Source organism: Chiroxiphia lanceolata, chromosome 3, assembly GCF_009829145.1.
Source record: "Chiroxiphia lanceolata isolate bChiLan1 chromosome 3, bChiLan1.pri, whole genome shotgun sequence".
Lineage (NCBI taxonomy): Eukaryota > Metazoa > Chordata > Aves > Passeriformes > Pipridae > Chiroxiphia > Chiroxiphia lanceolata.
The window spans coordinates 115,050,357-115,068,264 of NC_045639.1; the positions used below are offsets into that span (position 1 = coordinate 115,050,357).

A 17,908-nucleotide genomic window follows, 5' to 3' on the forward strand; every position below is an offset into this window, starting at 1 on the left:
GAAGACCTCCCATGGAAGGCAGTAGGAAAAGATCCCGCTCGCCTCTTGGTTTGCACCACAGCTTTTCCTCATTTTTTAATGCTGGTAATTCATTCTTTGACCACAGATTAGCAGTGATTTAGCACTCGGAGCACGTACAGTGAGATGTTTAATGTTACATGAGATGTCTCAGATAATTGGAGGCAGTGAAGGTTGGCTGCATCTGGCAAAGCCCTGGGCACATCATTTCCATGGGAGTCCCCAAACACAACTGTCGTGAGACATCTGTATCAGCCTTAGGACTTGTTAGCTTGGTTGATTCTTCCTGATGCTTTACATTTTGATGCCTTTATTTGGCTTTTCATTATTTTAATTTCACAAGGGAGAGAAAGAAACAGAGAAACCCAGAGAGCTGAGGTTCTGCATTGAGTCTGAGCAAGGATTTCTGGGGATTTCTGAGCTGAAAATTCTGAAAACTCCCATTTCGCTGCATCTTCACCAGTACCAATGATTTGTGAAGGGAAAATGGAGATGGAGAAGGGAATGGTTAAGAAGCAAAAGCCAAAGGGCAGCCTGTCACAGAAGAACTTGGGGGACATTTTCATTCTGGAACCACTTTCTCCAGATGCAATTTTTTTGGATCCAATATTTGCCAAATATTAGGAGCAGTGTTGTAGCTGTGAAGATGTCTGACAGTGGCAGAAGGATGTTTGGATGTCTGAGGCACCTCAAATCCTGGAGGCAGTTCTGGGCCCCTCAGACAAGAGAGACATGGAGGGGCTTGAGCGTGTCCAGGGAAGGGAACGGAGCTGGGGAAGGGGTTGGAGCAGCAGGAGCAGCTGAGGGAGCTGGGGGGGCTCAACCTGGAGAAAAGGAGGCTCAGAGGAGACCTTCTCACTCTCTGCAACTCCCTGACAGGAGTGGGGAGCCAGGGGGGAGTCAGGCTCTGCTCCCACGGAACAAGGGACAGGATGAGAGGAAACGGCCTCAAGCTGTGCCAGGGGGGGTTCAGGTTGGATATTGGGAACAATTCCTTCATGGAAAGGGTTATCCAGCCCTGGCACAGCTGCCCAGGGCAGTGGTGGAGTCCTCATCCCTGAAGGGATTTAAAAGTCATGTGGATGTGGCACTTGGAGACATGGCTCAGTGGTGGCCTTGGCAGTGCTGGAAATGGCTGGACTCAATGACCTTAAAGGTCTTTTCTAACCTAAATGATTCTGCAATTCTAAGGGCCTCTTGAGAGACAACATCTATGCAGTGTAGCTCTGTGCCAGGGGGATGTCTCTGCAAAGAGATGGACCTTGAAGCTGAGGAGTGGCAGAAAAGGTGGTTTGGTCCTTCTGGCAGCTACACACTGCTCCTTGTTTCTCTGGTGGGATGGCCTTGTGCTGTGAAACATCCTCTCCTTTGTGCTCTTTGTTTGTAATGATGCGGTTCTTCGCCTGCTGAAAACTCTAAAAACTTGTTGACACAAAAATGATGCTCCTTCCTATTGCATTCAAGAGAGAATTTCAGGAGAGAGGCTCTCAAATTTTAAAAGAAAGGATTTTTGTGGTTTCTTAGGTTTGCAGCCATCCATGAGTGAGGGTCCAGAGCACACTGACCTGTCTCTCAACAGTCCTCCCCTGTTCCATGTTTTCCATTAGAAACAGCAGCACCAAGCTCCTAAATCCAGGTACCAGCAGCAGCTTCCAGAGGACTGGAAGCAGAAACAGCAGCAAGGTCCAAGTATTAGAGCTGAGCTTCATTTTCCCAGTAAACTGAACTGGAATGCTTAGACACAGGAGCTCCCTCTATTTGCACATTGAGATGTGGATAGGAACCTTAGGGAACATGGAATATCAAGACTCACCCACACAGAAATACCACAGGGACTTTGATTTAGAAGCCAAACCGGTTTGTTTGTTCAGTGAGGCCCATGACACCAGCTCTTAGCAGGGCTCTGCCAACACTTGACATTTATTAAAGCCACAGCTCAGTGAGTGATGTAATCACCTGGGCATTTCCATTCTCATTTTTAGCAAGTCCAAGTTAAAGCCTAAATAAAGTAAATTTTTTTCACCAAAGATTACTAATTTATTTCTTTTTTTAGCACTTCCTTTGAGATATTTAACCATTCATAGCACACTTCAATAACCACTTAGCTGAAGGTACTCGGGTTACATCCACAAAGTCGCCAAAAATGCTGTTTCGTTCCTTTTGTCCCATAATTTTTAATGTATGATAAACAATACCTAGTAGGCACAAAGCAAAGAGGAGCTCCCAGGTATTCCCCTCTCTCTGATAACCTGTGCTAATGAGTTTCTTGCCATTTTAGATAAAATATTCTTAAAAGAAATCCCATCTCCTGTCCTAACGACCACAAGCCCCGAGCCCAGACAAATCCTGGGAAGGGCCAAGTGAGGGTTGTGACAGGATCAGTGGGAATCCTTTGCCCAAATTCAGGGTGTCAGTAGCCCATTTGTGTCTCCAGTGTTTTGGGAGCCATGGGAAAGTTGAGAGCGTCTCTTTGCTCTCCCAGTTGCACCCCAAAGGAGCTGATCCAGGGGAACTGATGCCACCAGGCAATGGGTGCTCATGCAGGAGGCAGAAGTACATCCCTGTGCCCAGCTCTACCTTTAAAAGTAGCAGGAAATCAGGAGAGGAAAGCAGTAGGAAATCAGGAGAGGAAAAGGGACCATGACAATTAGAGCTGATTTTATTTTACTCCATAGCCACCGGGTGTCACTCTTGCCTGTGGAGACAGAAAGGAATTTTTGGCCAGTGATAAAATCCCCATTTCATCAATAATCCTGCAGCTCCCAGTGGTGACAGCATCATCCCTGTTTATCACAATTTCCCGGGTTTCCACGTCAAATCACCAACTCATTAAATCCGGGGGGACCTGGAAATGGCATTTTAGCCTGAGGTGTTATTTGCTAAACACAGGCAAAACATATTAAATTAGTTTTATTAGCATCAGTGTAAATGCACCTAGAAAATTTAGATCTGGGTTTGGATTAGGAGCTTGGCTGGTTTCTGGATCACTAGGACATGCCTTGAAGCTTCTGGAGAGAGGGGAGGTGAAGACAGAAAGTGTGGATGGGTGAAAAAGCCCAAAAATGTGGTTTTTGCAGGAGAGCAGGAAGAACATGATTCAGCAGGTGAAGCTGTAACACATTCCAGGCTTTGAAGTCAAGGCAGATCATGAGTCTCAGAAGTACCAGGAGATAAAGTGAGGTGATAAACGCTGCAAACATTACACAACTCTCTAAATATGCATTTTTCAGAGTATTTCAGTGATTGCCATTGTGTTGGGGGTTTTGCTTTTCTAAGATAACAAACTTGTCCTGCAACTGCTAAACATACTTTCCTGCTGAAGGTGTATTTTTCAGGTTCTCTAGAGATTTTCCATTTGTTCCAAAAGACAGAAAATCTATTTTATTTTCATACAAATGAAATCCAGCGTTGAATGCTTATCTGAGGAAAAAAACCACACCAATAAAATGCAACATGAACAGGTAAAACCAGTTGCTTTCGCTGTATCAGCAAACTGAACAGATGATAAGAATAATACAAATTTTTAGTCAATAAGATGGGAAAATTCTCATCAGGGGCCTCATTCTGCCAGCATGTAAATTGCTAATATTACCTGGCCCTGTATTGCAGCCAGAGGTAAGAATTTGTACTGAAATCCTACAGCTATAAGGAATTCCACTGCTACAAACAGGGCATGTGGGATTTGTGGAGAACTCAGAGCCTGGTTATCCACTTGGGATCCCCTCTGGGTACTACAGGAAAGAGCATCATGTCCTATGAAATTAATGACCAGGACTTTGAACTTTGGAATGACTTGAAAAAAGTGAGAGATGTCTAGAAAAAGTTTGGTTTAGGCTTTGCTCTGTTATAATCTACTACAAGAAGATGTCAAGGTTTCATTTATTTACCTGCTCACAGTGAGGGCAGGAGGTCACGTACAAATTCCTTCAAAAATCCATCTCAAGATCAGGAAATTTCACAGTTACGAATTACCTTGGAAACAATCAATCCTTCAATTTTACGAAGTTCCCACTAAAATAATAAAGCACAGAAAGTGCTTTGCAAACATTAATGTGAGTTTCCCAAACCTGCACATTTGCACAAAGTGTTGTGTGAGAAATTTAAGCAATTCCTTTTAAAATAAACAAATAAATAAATAAATAAATTTTTAATAACAAGTAGAATTTTGACACAACTGATTTGGAGAAATTGATTTGCTGCTTTATCCAGATTTTTTTTTTGGCCTGTTCTTAATACTGATTTCCCTCGGTGCTTTCTTCCTCAATTACAGTTGAAATAACTTTATGACAAACTTGTCTTCTCTTTTGGCCTATAAGTGCCTACAAATTTCTGTATATAGAAATACATTTATATATTTGTATCTTTAGACTGAAAAGCAAGATAAAACTGAAGACAAAATTCACATATCAGAATAAAACTCATTACCCCAGGGACTGGACAAAACAAAAATCTCTGAAAAATGTACAGCAGCAACAGATTTTCTGTTTTAAATGCTTCACCAAACATTTTCATATCAAGGATCTGAGCACTGAAGGTGCCAAAGAGCTCCTGGATGCCCTGAATCCTTCCCAGTTTGTGAGTGGGGCTGTCCCAGAGATGCTCAGCTTCTTGCAAAAGACTTAAAGAGTTTGGATACAACTAACTAAATAATTGTAAGGTACTCTTTTAGTTTTGCAAGGCCTGAATGATTCATGGGCAGAAAGTAGGTCTGCAGCAAATTCATAATTGATACATCTCTTCCGATGCACAGTCAAACAAATGGAAAAATGGATTTAGAACAGACTTGATTTGTTGTTTGGAAGAAGAGACATTCAAAAGACTGTCTGTTTTCGGGCTTGTTCTGAGATACAATTCTGTCTGGATGATGTGAGAGCTAAAACATTCATATCTTCATCCAGATAAAAACAGAAGTCAACTCCCTCCACGGCAGGCTGGTGATCCACACGTCCTGGGCATCACAGGACGCGTGAAATCACTTCGGCTTGGTTATTTCTAAACAAAATCATTCGAAATCAGTTTCTTAAAAAAAAATAATGAGATGAAGGACCTGTTTTTCTCTCCTCCACTGCTGCGGAGGTGATTTTAATCGCTGCTGCGACCAGGTGGGTACAGCAATAACTGTGGCATCAACCTGATGAAAACAGTGTTGCATTCAGAAACTCGATAAATGAATGGGAGGGACAAGCAGTGCCTCCCCCCCAAGGATGTTTTGTTAATTAAATTAGCATTTAAATAGCCAGAGCTAATCTGGGAAGTCAGCCCCTCATTACAGTAACTAGGAAGGGGGAAAAGAGCCGGAGACAATTCCCTACAAGATGGGGTTAAGTTGGCGTTTCACAAACTATTTGCCCAGCCTGTCCCTCCCAAGTGAAAGCTGCCACCCCCCCTCCCTTTCCTCCCAGCATAATTAGCATGTTCCAGTGCTGTGAATGGAAACAATATCCTCCCTCCAAGCTGTGCCCCTCCAGGGAGATGCTTCCCACAGACTGTGAAACCCTGAGCCAGGGAAAGGGCTTGTCGGGGAATTCACAGTGGGGTAATTACACTGAGGTACCTTGTGCCAGTGCAAGAGAAGCTGCATTGCTGTAATTCATTGCAGGAAGCAGGGCCTTGAATAGAGGAGGAGTCCAGAGGCAGGACTGCAGAGAGCCAGCAGAATTTATTGCTCCTGCACATCTTCCCAGAGATCCCATCAAAAGCATCAAAACTGAGATGGTTCCTTGGGCCCTAAGGATGTCTCGATCGTTGAAGAAGTTTGCAGAAAGTAGCAATGATTACACGTGAATCTGGTTTCTCTCTGGCTGTTAGAACTGAAGGAAGGCTCAAAGGGTGATTTTTCAGATCTTAAAATAAATTCTTCATTCCAGGCAGAAAGATTAATTCTTCATTCCAGGCAGAAAAATTAATTCTTCATTCCAAGTAGAAAACTGGAGCAAAACTTGTAAGAATTGTATAATTGCATTTGTTACTGTCCACTTAAAACAGGCTCTTTGGAACAAATAAAAAGGTTATATAAAATACATTCCCTAAAAGATTTACTGTTTAATTTTACATGAAATCAATGATAACTGAAACAGGAGAGGAGATGCAGGAGGAAGAACTGGATTTGGGTGACACCTGCTCTGCCCAGCTGTACCCACATCTGGCAATGGGTTTCATCCCAGGTCTTTAAATCAAATTCCAGGTGACTCAACCTGCTGTAAAAAAGACCCACCCTCCCCTTGCTGCTGGTGGTGTCCAGCTGTGAAACGGGGACTATATTTAAATCCCCTGAGAATTACTGGGTTTCAGAAAACGTTGGTGAGGTTTGTGGAGGCCCCAGCTGGAAAATACCACAAGAAGTTCAAAGCTGGGTTTCATCCTGTAATTGGATCCCCAAGTTCACAAGTGCAAGGACCAACTGTGCAGCCTGGAAGTGGGATGTTCCCACTCCCAACAAGAAACCCTCCACAGCACGGGGCTGTGGGGCTGGAGAGCAGATTCTTTCTCCTGCTGCAGATAAAAACACATTTTCTGCTTCAAGCTTTTGCCACCCTGCTTGGTCTGACCTGTTATTTAATTTTTTTTTAAACTTCAAGACATCTTCCCAACCCTCCTGCTCACTTGAGATGCTCTTAAGAACATGGATATTAATCTCAGTGCGACTTAAATGCCAACTTAATATTTGTTTTCTCTCTGCCCTGACAAGATACTCTTCAGGTCAGGCAGGAATGAAATGATAAATATTGAGTGCAGTTCCTCTGGGCAAAAAGTGCTACCTACCGAAATCTTATCTCAAAACCACTTGGAAATGTGTTATTTTTTTTTACTTCTGTCACAAAACCTCGTTGGACATTGAAAAGCCAAAGGGCTACAATTCTGAATTTGTTTTATTTCCTGTCCTTGCTGGAATCTGGCCTTTCAAAATAACACAGAGAGAATCCTTGTTTTGAACTAAAATAGCAGCTGCAAGGCTTTTCAACCATGACCATTTAAATGAGGGTTTGGGGTTTTTTTGCATCTTTGCGTTACGGTTTCGTTCTCGGTCTTTGCAGTCTGTGGCTGTGGTTGAACTGTTGATCTGTCTAATGGGGATAAATGGTAATATTGTTTATTGTTCAAACTGTCTCAGACTATTCCTGTTGAGCTTTTTTAGTGAGCTGTCTTTGCTGAGTGAATAGCACCAGACACGTCAATAATAGTCAGGGGTGGCTCTGTGAAACCAGACCCCACATCTGTATGTTGGGTTATGGTTTGTGAGGGTTCTCTGGGGTCCTCAGCACAGGAAGGTCATGGACCTATTGGAGCAAAACCAGAGGAGGCCACAGAGATGCCACAAAGGCTGGAGCCCCTCTGCTCTGGAGACAGGCTGGGAGAGCCAGGGGTATTCACCTGGAGAGGAGAAGGCTCCAGGGAGACCTCAGAGCCCCTTCCAGTGCCTAAAGGGGCCCCAGGAGAGCTGGAGAGGGACTTTGGACAAGGGCCTGGAGGGACAGGACAAGGGGGAATGGCTTCACACTGACAAAAGGTGGGGTTGGATGGAATACTGGGAAGAAATTCTTGGCTGGTGAGGCCCTGGTACAGGTTGCCCAGTGAAGCTGTGGCTGCCCCTGGATCCCTGGAAGAGTCCAAGGCCAGGTTGGTTGGGGCTTGGAGCAACCTGGGATAGTGGAAGTTGTCCTTGTCCATTGCAGGGGGTTGGAACTGAATGATCTTTAATGTCCCTTCCAACCCAAACCATTCTGTGATTCTGTGATATTCCAGAACCGTCTGGACATAATCCTGAGCTGTGTATTCTAGGATGAACCTGCTTGAGCAGGGGGGTTGGACCAGATCACCCCCTCTTGCCCCTTCCAAACTGACCGATTCTGGGATTCTCTGATTCTCTGATCAGACATTGGAAGGGGCTGCCCAGGGAGGTGGTGGAGTCCCCATCCCTGGAGTTGTTCAAGGAATGACTGGACGTGGCATTTAGTGCCACAGTATAGTTGACAAGGTGGTGATCGGTCACAGGTTGGACTCGATTACCTCAAGGGGCTTTTCCAACCTAACTGATTCTGTGACTCAAGCCAGTCTGCTTCCCACCCAGGCGGGGACACAGGTAGAGAACTACATCTCCCAGCGCGCACCGCGGCGGCCCGCCGGGAGCAGGGAGGCGTGGCGCGGCGCGGTGCACGCCGGGAGTTGTAGTCCCGGCGGAATTGGGCCGGCGCGGCGCCTCCCTCCGCGGCCGCTCCTCCCCGTGCCCGGCTCTCCCTCCGCAGACGGAAGCCGGGCAGGGACGAGGGAGCCGGGAAAGCTGGAGCGGCAGGATGGGGGACTCCAAAGTGAAGGTGGCGGTGCGCGTCCGCCCCATGAACCGGCGAGGTGAGACCCTCCTTCCTCAGCGAACCCCCCATTCCCTTCTCCTTCCCGAGAGCAGCGCGGGACCCGGGGGGTGCCGATCCACAGGGACAGGTGTCCATAGGGACAGGTGTGCCCGAGGGTGGGTGTATCGGGGTGCGTGCGTGTGTATTTATTTGTTCATTATAAATAAATACACTCCGTATAGGCACGGGTGGGTCCGTGAGCGAAGCCGCGCTGCGCTCGCCCCCCTCTCCTGCCGTCCCTTTTCTTAAATCTTCTTAGTTTTATGGCTTTTTTTTTTTTTCTCCTTGCCCACTTCGCCCCTTCTCCACACCTCCTGCACCTGCTTTACAGCCGGGCTGTGCCCGGTTCCCGCTGGGAAAGCCCTTCCTTCTTCCTGTTTTGGGGGAAAAATTCCTCTTTTTCTGTATTTTACCCCGTGTTAATCCATCCCGTCGCTCTCCAGCCCCTATTCCTGCCCCTCGGCGCTTGAGTGGGACGGATTTAACCCGATGACAGTGACACGGGCAAAAACAAGAAGGAAAATGGAGAAAAGGAAGCGTGAATTGACAAGAGAATATTTTTTGTTGTTGTTACTGGGTTGTTGGTGGTTTCTTCCCCCCCCCCCCTCCACGAAACTTGCCCAAGGGTTATGTTAATCAGACCGTGGTCTGGGCAGCTGTTTAAATGTTTATTACTTGTCTTAATTAGAAAAACTTGCTCTGGATGATGAGGAAGTGAGTATGAAAAGGCAGCTTCAGCCAAGGAATGGGAAGGTGAAGAAGGCAAAAATCCAAGAAACGTGTAGGGTGGCTTTCCCCCCCTGCCCCCCATTCTCACAGGAGTATGCCAATAATTCCTTTTGGGGAAAGGGAATCCAGTGAAGTCAGTTTAATAGCTGAAGCAAAAAACAGGAGGAAGGGGGAAAACCCTTTATCTTCTACATGATCTGAAACAAAGTAACTTTTAAATTCTTTTCAATTGCAAAAAAAAAAAAAAGGTTAAATATTGAATACAGAGTTTCCATACCTTGCAAAATGACAGCAGGGGGATGTTCACGGAGTTCACAAGAGCTCTGGAGTCCCACTTCCAGAAAAAAAGATGGAGTTGATGTCTTTACAGTCTGGTGGGTTAGGGGTATTTTGACCAAAACCTGCATTTTTGTTAAACCTCAAGTATCAGCTCTCAAAACTGAGGAGGGACCCATCCTTGTGGAGAATTGCTTGCAGGACGTAGAGTGACAGTGTGGAAGAGTTGGTGGAAGCTGGGAGAGCAGCTGGAAGGTGGTGCCTGGTTTCAGTGACAGACGTGGGCTTTCCTCTTGCTCATGTCCCTTTCCTGTCAGAGGTCATTTCCTTGGCTGTGCCCCAGACACCTTCTGACTGGTTTACCCCCGGGATTAGAGAATAATTCCGGTGGGAAGGGACCTCTGGAGGTCTCTGGTCCAATGCACTGCTCAGAGCGGGTCAAACAAGATGAGGTTGCACAGGGCCTTGTTCACTGGAGCTGTGAATCCCCAGGGATGACTAATGCACCTCTCCCTCCCAAGTATATCCTACATCTGTTCAGTCCTGAGTTTGTCCATGTGTCTGATTCCAGCCAGGGACTCAGTTCTGCTGGAAATATATGTGGGCAAGAAGTAAGGGAAGTAAAGGAATCTGGGAGAAGGGAAGATTGTATCTTGTTATCTGAGCTATTTCATGGAATCAGAGAATATCCTGAACTGAAAGAGACCCACGAGGACCATTGAAGTCCAACTTCTGGCTCTATTTTATTCTCTCTAAACTTAACAATGTTATGGGCTGGTGGGGATGGCTGAGCCCTGGTTGTTAGGAGGTTGATCCAGGAGTGAGAGACATTTGTGTATCAGTCCTTCGTGCTCATCAGAGGGAAGAGGGACATGAACCCTTCACTCTTGGCACATTTCTTGGCAGTTTGCAGCTATTAATCATCCTGTTATTTGTAAGTGATGCCTAAACCCATTTAAGTCTAGCCTAAAAGATCAATGTCCTTTTCTCTCTCAAACAAACAAAATGCCCTGGAATTGAGTTTTTTTCCCAGCAGATTGTCAGTCAGGTCTAAACAACTGTTAGCTCCATGTAGTATTTCTGATCTCCTAGAATTTATACAAATAAGCATTGATATCAAGGCTACTATTTTTCTTACCCGTTTAATCTGAAATTTAAGAATTTGTGCAACTGATTCTCTGAAGAGTCATCCACTTGTGAGGCTTCCGTGGCTCTGCTTTTTTAACAGGCTTTGAGGCCAGAGGCAGCTTTCCTGGAAGCTCTCTCATGCATACTTTGTTCTGAGCAGTATTTGTATGAAGTTCTGGGGCTTTGGACCTGAAGCAAGTATTTGTTTTCTTCAGGATCACGAGTAATGTTCTTTCCTTCCCTCTGCACCGAAGGGCTTAACATTGCAAACCTGTCAGACTGTGGAAACTTAAGCTTTGAAATATTCTCAGTGTTTACTTGTGGTGGTGGTGGTGGTTGTCTTTGGTTGTTTGAATTATGAATTTCTTAAGGCAAGGGTTTATTAGGTTAATAAAAGTGGTGTGCTTAACTGTTACTCATTTTTACAGCTCATAAAAGTATAATGGGTTCCTTCCATGCATGTGGAAGGGATTTCTCTATCAAATAGTTGGTTATTTATAGCACTCACATTTCAGGGTGTTTATACTGAGGGTCCTGCATCATTCTTATGCTCAGTGTGGTATCTATAAATTAAGTTTATAGTACTAATTTTTAGGGAGGGGAAGCATTTGTAATTGTACTTGGGTTTCCTGGTTTGTTGGTTTGGTTTTCTTTTTTGCATCTAGGCTACTTTTTTTTTTGAATCTTGCTTCAAATTAGACCCAATCCTACAAAGCCTGCATGGAAGCCTTGCTTTGGAAAGCCATTGCTGTGTCAATGTGGTTGCAGCACCACATCTGAAGTTGGAGGCTCTGTTGGCTATCAACAGAGGCTCCTTTTTTTCCATCCTTTCTACTTTTGCAAACTGGGATCTCGATTAACAGGCTTTTATGAATTAAATAATCCAGCACTGTTTTGTTAGATAAGACTCTTAGTCTTCTATTTTCTTGGCTCTGTAATTCACTGAAGTATTTCCTAGTGCACTGCTTTATTCAGATGGGATCTTGATAACAATCAGGAAGTTCCTTTGCTGTTTTATTTCAGAGTTGCACTGGATTTCCTTTTATGAATGTGATGTTTGGCTTCTCTTAGCAGATATTCATTATACTTCAGGCAAATGCTGTGCAAACCATACCATGAAGCAAAGCAAATGACAGCTGGAGGCTTTTTAATTAAGATTTTTCTTACTGAACACTTTGTTTTCAGGTGATGCTGGGGTACAGGCATCACATAAGTACGTTTAAGTCCTTGGGTTTCCTTGTGCCTTTGAATCAATTCAGTGTAGCATTAATTAGTGCTGATAAAAGATGTTACATTTTAAAAGAGTGCAATTTACACTCAAGGATATGGTTGATGGCACCTTAAGGCAGTCCAAGCTGCTGTTGTGCTGCTACATCTCACTTGGGTTAATACTTTTCTTTATAAAAAAAGGCAAGAAATGAACTGCCTGTATCCTGGCAGGATTAAACTGTTCTAGGATTGTAGTGTAAGACCTACAGCTCCAGTTTAAACATCTGGATTGCCTGCAAATATGCATTCAGGTATCTATTATGTTAACATGTATATTCATCCAGACTAGTTTCTGTGTTCAGACAGAGGTTTTCTCATGCTTTGGTGATCCAGGTTCTGTTTCCAGAGCTTGTAAGGAAGGAATTTGCTTCTCTGTCTGCACAAGCTTCTGACCATGGTGTCAGGTGGTAATTTTATGTCCTCCCACTCTTTGGAGGAGGTTGCATTTCCAGCCACTTGAAATGTTTTGGGGTTTGAGGTGAGGAGGTGGAGGTTGTTCCTATGTTTTTGTTTGTTTGGAGATGACAACAGAAACAATTTATCTATAAACTGGAGTTTGTGCAAGCCAGCTTCTAAGATTAATTATGGTATCAGAGTGAGTGGAATGGCACCTGTTGTATCCTGATGGCAACATGGAAGCCACAAGACTTTACCATTATCACATGAGTGCCTAGAGTTTGGAATATTTCCTGGTGATTGCTGATAACCTATAAAAGTGTTTGTGGTACAAGCAGGATTAACCTCGAGATACGGTGCCAAAAGGGTAAAGGATGCAGAGTTAATGTTTCATCTTGTCTTCCTCAGTGAGGCAATTGTATTTTAAAAACTCCTAAGGTGCTACAAGCTTCCTCCCCACAGCCAGAGACTCCCAGGCAGCCCAAGGTGGAAGCCACAAAGGCAAACAATTGTAGTGCTAATTACACCTGAAGTGCAGGATGAGATTACCTTGCTGCTCTGGTTTCACAGCAGCTTGCTCCTCAAGTCAACAGAAGATCAGGTGGACAGGCTTTGAATAGTTCTGCCTTGGCTTTCGGGTTTGCATTTCATCCCTGTGAACTCCAGAGCCTGAAAGAAAGCAGCAGCCTGGAGTTGTGTGTTGAACTTCCTCGGCTCTCTGAGCTGCACCAGAGGGTCACTGGACTGAGTTACTCACTCAGTCCTCAAGAGCTGAGCAGCAGCAGAGCTGACTGTGAGTAAGGTTCATGTAAAGATACACCGAGGGCCTTTACTAAAGCTGTTTGAGAAGCATTTTTCTTGCAGAGAATGAAGCAGCAGAGGATCAAACTTATTTTTTAGCATTTGGACAACGTAGCGTTAACATGTGAGGGCAGCTTGATTTCATGTGCTCGTGAGCTTGAGTTGACTTCCACCCCATCGACAAGCATTGTGTGCCCCTTCCAGATGCTCTCATACATATTTAATGGGCTCTAATTGCTGCAAACTGAAATTTTCATGACTTATATTTGCACAGTTTTCATACAGCAGAGAAGCTTGGAAGATGCCTGTGTAGGGGAGACGTAAGGGACAAGTCAAGTTGCTGTATTTCTGTCAGAATTTATCATCATTATGTCGTATAATTAATGCCCTAAAAGTGCTGTTACACTATTTTTTTCCTTATAAGCTCTTAACGTTGTCATGTAGATGCAAGTTATTTTGACACTCACTCATATAGTCAGTTTTTCATTTATTTGTGTTGGCTCCTATGTAGCAAAGGGCAAAGAGAAAAGTCACTCTTAGGAAACAAATGCTGGCAGGGAATCTTGAGGACTTGTTGTCTTTAAACTCGCTTTGCATGTCTTTTTCAAACAAAAACAAAAAAAAAACCCCAAACCCAAACAAACAAACAAAAAAACCCCCCAAACAACAGCTTCTCTCTTTTTTTTTAGTTGACATTTATTTAATTTGTGTGATAAACAAACTTTTAAATATTTTTAGATTACTATTTAAACATCTCAGCGTTATTGCCATTTGCTTTTGGAGACAGAGAAAAGTACAAGGAACCAACTGTAATTTCTTATTCAGTGCAACTTGAAGGCTCAGGCCACAGCATTCCAGTTCTAACCTTCAAGGGAATGTTAATCTCCTGAAAATCTACTGGCAATTTAAAATATAAAATTTCTATCGTCTTTCTTTACAGGAGATTATTCCGAGCTTTTGTATCTGGGGCCAATTTTGGCTTATGAGCTTAGTACATGCACTTTAAACCTTTCACATTTTATTTTTTATACTTCAGTTGGCTTCTCTAGCTTTTGTGAAACTCAACAAGAGCTGTTGTGCTGGTTCCCAGTGACTCTACAGAGCTGGATGTCCAACTCCAAGGGGTCCTGGGGTGTCAGTGCTGCCCTAAACCTCGTAGTGGAACCAGGGGGAATCTGTCACAACTTTTATTTGACCTGTGTTGTTAACACCAGGTTCAGATCTTTGTTTCATTGGGCCTTAGGATCAAATGGTATTTGAAAGGGCTGAAAAAACTGTCAACCTTCATAAACCAGCTTGTTAAATTGAGATCTAATGGGAAAATTCATAAGGCAATAAAAGCTCTTGATTAGTTGGGAAGTGCTTTCCCTTAATTCACAGAATCCCAGAATGGTTTGGGTGGGAAGGGACCTTAAAGCTCATCTTGTTCCACTCCCTGCCATGGGCAGGAACACTTTCCACTAGCCCAGGTTGCTCCAAGCCCCCTCTAACCAGGCCTTGGACACTTCCAGGGATGGGGCAGCCACAGCTTCTCTGGGCAACCTGTGCCAGGGCCTCTCCACTCTCCTAGTCAAGAATTCCTTCCCAATATCCCATCTCTCCCTGCATTCTGGCAGTGGGAAACCATTCCCTGTGTCCTGTCCCTCCATCCCTTGTCCAAATCCCTCTCCATCTCTCTTGGAGCCCCTTTAGGCTCTAGAAGGCTGCCATCATCATATAAAATGTGAAAAAATGGGTATATAAAGAGGAAAATATGGAAGGTCACATAAGTTGTAACAGACTTTTCATCTTTCCTGGCTGTGGTACTAAAAGCCTTTAGTTCCAAACCCCAGTTTAAACTATTGCAGACTGACTTATTTACTGTGTCATCTTTCATTTTGAGATTATTTCATGCTGCCCTGTAAAAGCTGTCTGTTAGGATCATTTTGTTTGGTTCTGAAATACAGTAACCTTAAAATGGGATGGGTTTTTAGGGTAGTGGCTGAAAAAGGTGGCAGTTCAGGTGGTTTTTTTGTGATGCAACCAAGTTTGATCCGTGTCTTACTGGAGTTAGTTGGGTGTAACATTATCCAACCTATGCAGCTCATCTTTGAAAACAGTTCCCTGCCTGATCCATAAGCAAAGAGGGAGATTTCCCAGAGGTGAAAACAGCTGACATTTTCCAAAATACTTCTCTCTCCTTCCCCCAGGATTCACATCCCTTCCTTGTCCCTGCCCCAAACCTGCTTGGTTCTTTTTAAAGTTGCACCTTTGCTGGTGTTTCCTAACCCTGTTGTGGAAAATCTGCTGGGGTGAGTTTATGATTACCAGCCTCGTGACTGCTATTACAGAGGGAATTTAAACTCCTACCTGTTGTGGGAATGGACCAGTGCCTGCTGAATCCATTCCATGTGGTGTTAGGCTGCTCCTGGCTTTGCTTTTCCAGCTCTCTCTTGCTTGCTGACTTTTCCACCCTGTTTGAAACACACCGAATTTCTTAGGCCAGTGAAAAAGCCCAGAGTCATATGGGTAGAATAAATTATTTTTGCAACACCCATAAGGCTTTTATCCAAAGGCATAATAGTAATTTCGGATTTACACAAGAGTGGTTTCAGCTGAGATCTACATTGCCCGAATCCCAGTTTTTATCATCCTAGAAAAGTCTTGTGAGGAGTTGAAAAATCAAGGGAGAGTGGCTTCCTTCAACCCCCACCTTCCAGTTTTACGAGTAAAATAAAAACTCATCCAAGAGACTCTCTGTGAGTAGCTTGGACACACAGGACTTAACAATTATTCCTGCACTCAGCCCAGCTTTGCTTAACACTTCCATGGCTGTGAAATGTAAATGATATGTGTTACCCTTTTATTATGGATGTCACAGCTCTCTTACTCCAAAGCTGTGAAAGAGACTTTCATTCCCTGCAATAAATGTTTCTTGATGCTGAGAGTTGGAGTTTTAATTCTTCAAAGAGCAATTAGCTGATTAGTTGCTTGATTTGCTGAAGCAAATGAGGAGTTGATTGTGTTTGCTCAGTAATGACTGAAGGTAGGAGCAGGTTAGCAATAATAATGGGGGAGATTTTATTTTTGTTTGAGAGGCAGGATTTGGGATAAATGTCCAAAGTTTGACAGTGAGCCACTTCTGTCATCTTTTAACTTCTCCTAAATTTTGTGCTGCCTGAAAAAACACCTGTATTATAGGTGGAAAAAATAATAATACCATGCTTCAACAAGTGAGTCCTTACTACAGGATGAATTAAGTGGGGTTTTTGGATGTGCATGGTTATCATCTTATCTTGGTCCATCCTGATTTTCCTTGTTGTTCAGGAGCAGCAGGAACACAGCTTACCTGGGAGACACTGAAACTAGTAAAAGTAAGGGTGGAGTCCTTGTGTGATCATATCCAAAAGAGCAGGCAGATAATTTGACTATAAGGCCAACCTGCTTAAGTGATATTAAAAACTTAATGAGGTGGAAATTACAATGATATAAGTTTCAGCAGTGGCTAATGTAAGATTCATCTCTCAATTTACTGGAAGCATTAAAGAAATCAGAAATCTGTCAAAGAACGTGGTTTGTAATAGAGCCAGAATTTGTAGAAAGTGTGTGATGTGCTATTAAATCAGGATTTAAACTGTTTCCTCGGCTAAAAGGAGAGTTGCCATGTGAGCCTTTGGCCAGGGTAACTGGGATAAGCAGCCTTAAGGCTGTCTGGATGCACGACCCAGCTTAGAGGCTCAATATAACTGTTTCTTAGGGGTTTATTTCATGTGACACCATGAACTGATGGAACAGTTCAACTCTGCTGGGACAAGGTCTCTTCCCTCTGTACAGGTTTACCCACTGTTTGCGTGGCCTTTGTCCTTCTGAGCTGTCACTGGGCTGATGGAGCTTTCCAGGGGGTCTGAATACATCCATTTTCATGTTGGGTAGTTTTCTGCTGTTGAAGCAACTTGAAGTGACTTGCAGAGGAGTCTGCTGAGCAACAGGCACAGGAAGGAAGGGCTGAGACCTCTGTGTTTGGCAATAGCTGTTAGTTTGGCTCACCCCATCTTCCCAAGCTGTGCTGTCTGTCACACCAAGGTGAGGGATTTGAACGTTACCTGTGTGAGGGTGATAAACAGACAAGGTGTGTTGCACAAGACAAATTGGCTTGGAATCTTTCCTTCTTTTCCTGTGAGGACATTTGACTTGAAGGAAGTCTCATATCCTGCCTGTGTGCTTCCTTAAGGGTATTTCCTAAAGAATACAGGTAAGTAAGACCGTGAGTTCACTGGGCAGTCATGGATGCAAAACCTGCCATGGGCATCTCAGGAGATGGATTAAAAACGTGACAGAGACCATGCTGCTTACAGGCAGCGTGTGCAGACCTTATGCTTTGCATGAGGCGGGTAAAAACCTCCCTCAGTAGCTGGGAAAAGCAGGTCAGTGCAACACAGAATGTTAATCACTAACCAGCCAGCCCGAGATAAAGTGCCTTGTCGGATATGGGACGTACGAGGAGTATGGTTTCATCTAAGCAAGCATGTATTGCATATTAATGATGGGTAAATTGGCTTTCAGGGTGTGGAGAGAAATTAAAATAAACACTGCCTTCTGGAACTTGTCTGGCTCTTCCTTCTGCAAAAGCACAGGGTAATAACAGAGGAGCAGTTTTGCTCAGAAGCATTTCAGTTCCATGTGACCGCCTGCTATGACCAGTAACCTCGAGCTTTGGCTTCCTTTGTTGAGTGTCAAGCAGCAAAAAGCTGTAACATTTCTTTCAAAAAATTGCCATGGAAGAAACTCCCTCTGATTATGTTATTTAGCAGGAGCAAAAAAAGGTGCCGTGCAATAATTAAGATCTGCAGTCTTTGCCTGGGAGATTTTCAGTCTGAGTTTATAAGGTGCCGTAAGGTGAAAGAGCAAGTACAGGTGACACAGAGGAGGAAAGACCAGAGATGAAGGAGGATGAGGATTATAAT

The 17,908-nt window shown here is 43.9% G+C and overlaps 1 protein-coding gene across 3 annotated transcripts in view; it reads left to right on the forward strand.

Moving 5' to 3' along the window:
• Nucleotides 1-8,250: 8,250 nt before the first annotated feature.
• Nucleotides 8,251-17,908, forward strand: part of KIF13B (kinesin family member 13B) — a 128,266-nt gene continuing 118,608 nt past the window's right edge. For all 3 annotated transcript variants that reach the window (XR_004356177.1, XM_032683421.1, XM_032683422.1), the window contains exon 1: nt 8,251-8,364. Coding sequence is in view for 2 of the 3 variants with exons in the window: in XM_032683421.1 (XP_032539312.1) it covers nt 8,310-8,364 (55 nt within the window). In the remaining variant the exon portion in view is untranslated. The remainder of the gene's footprint in view (nt 8,365-17,908) is intronic.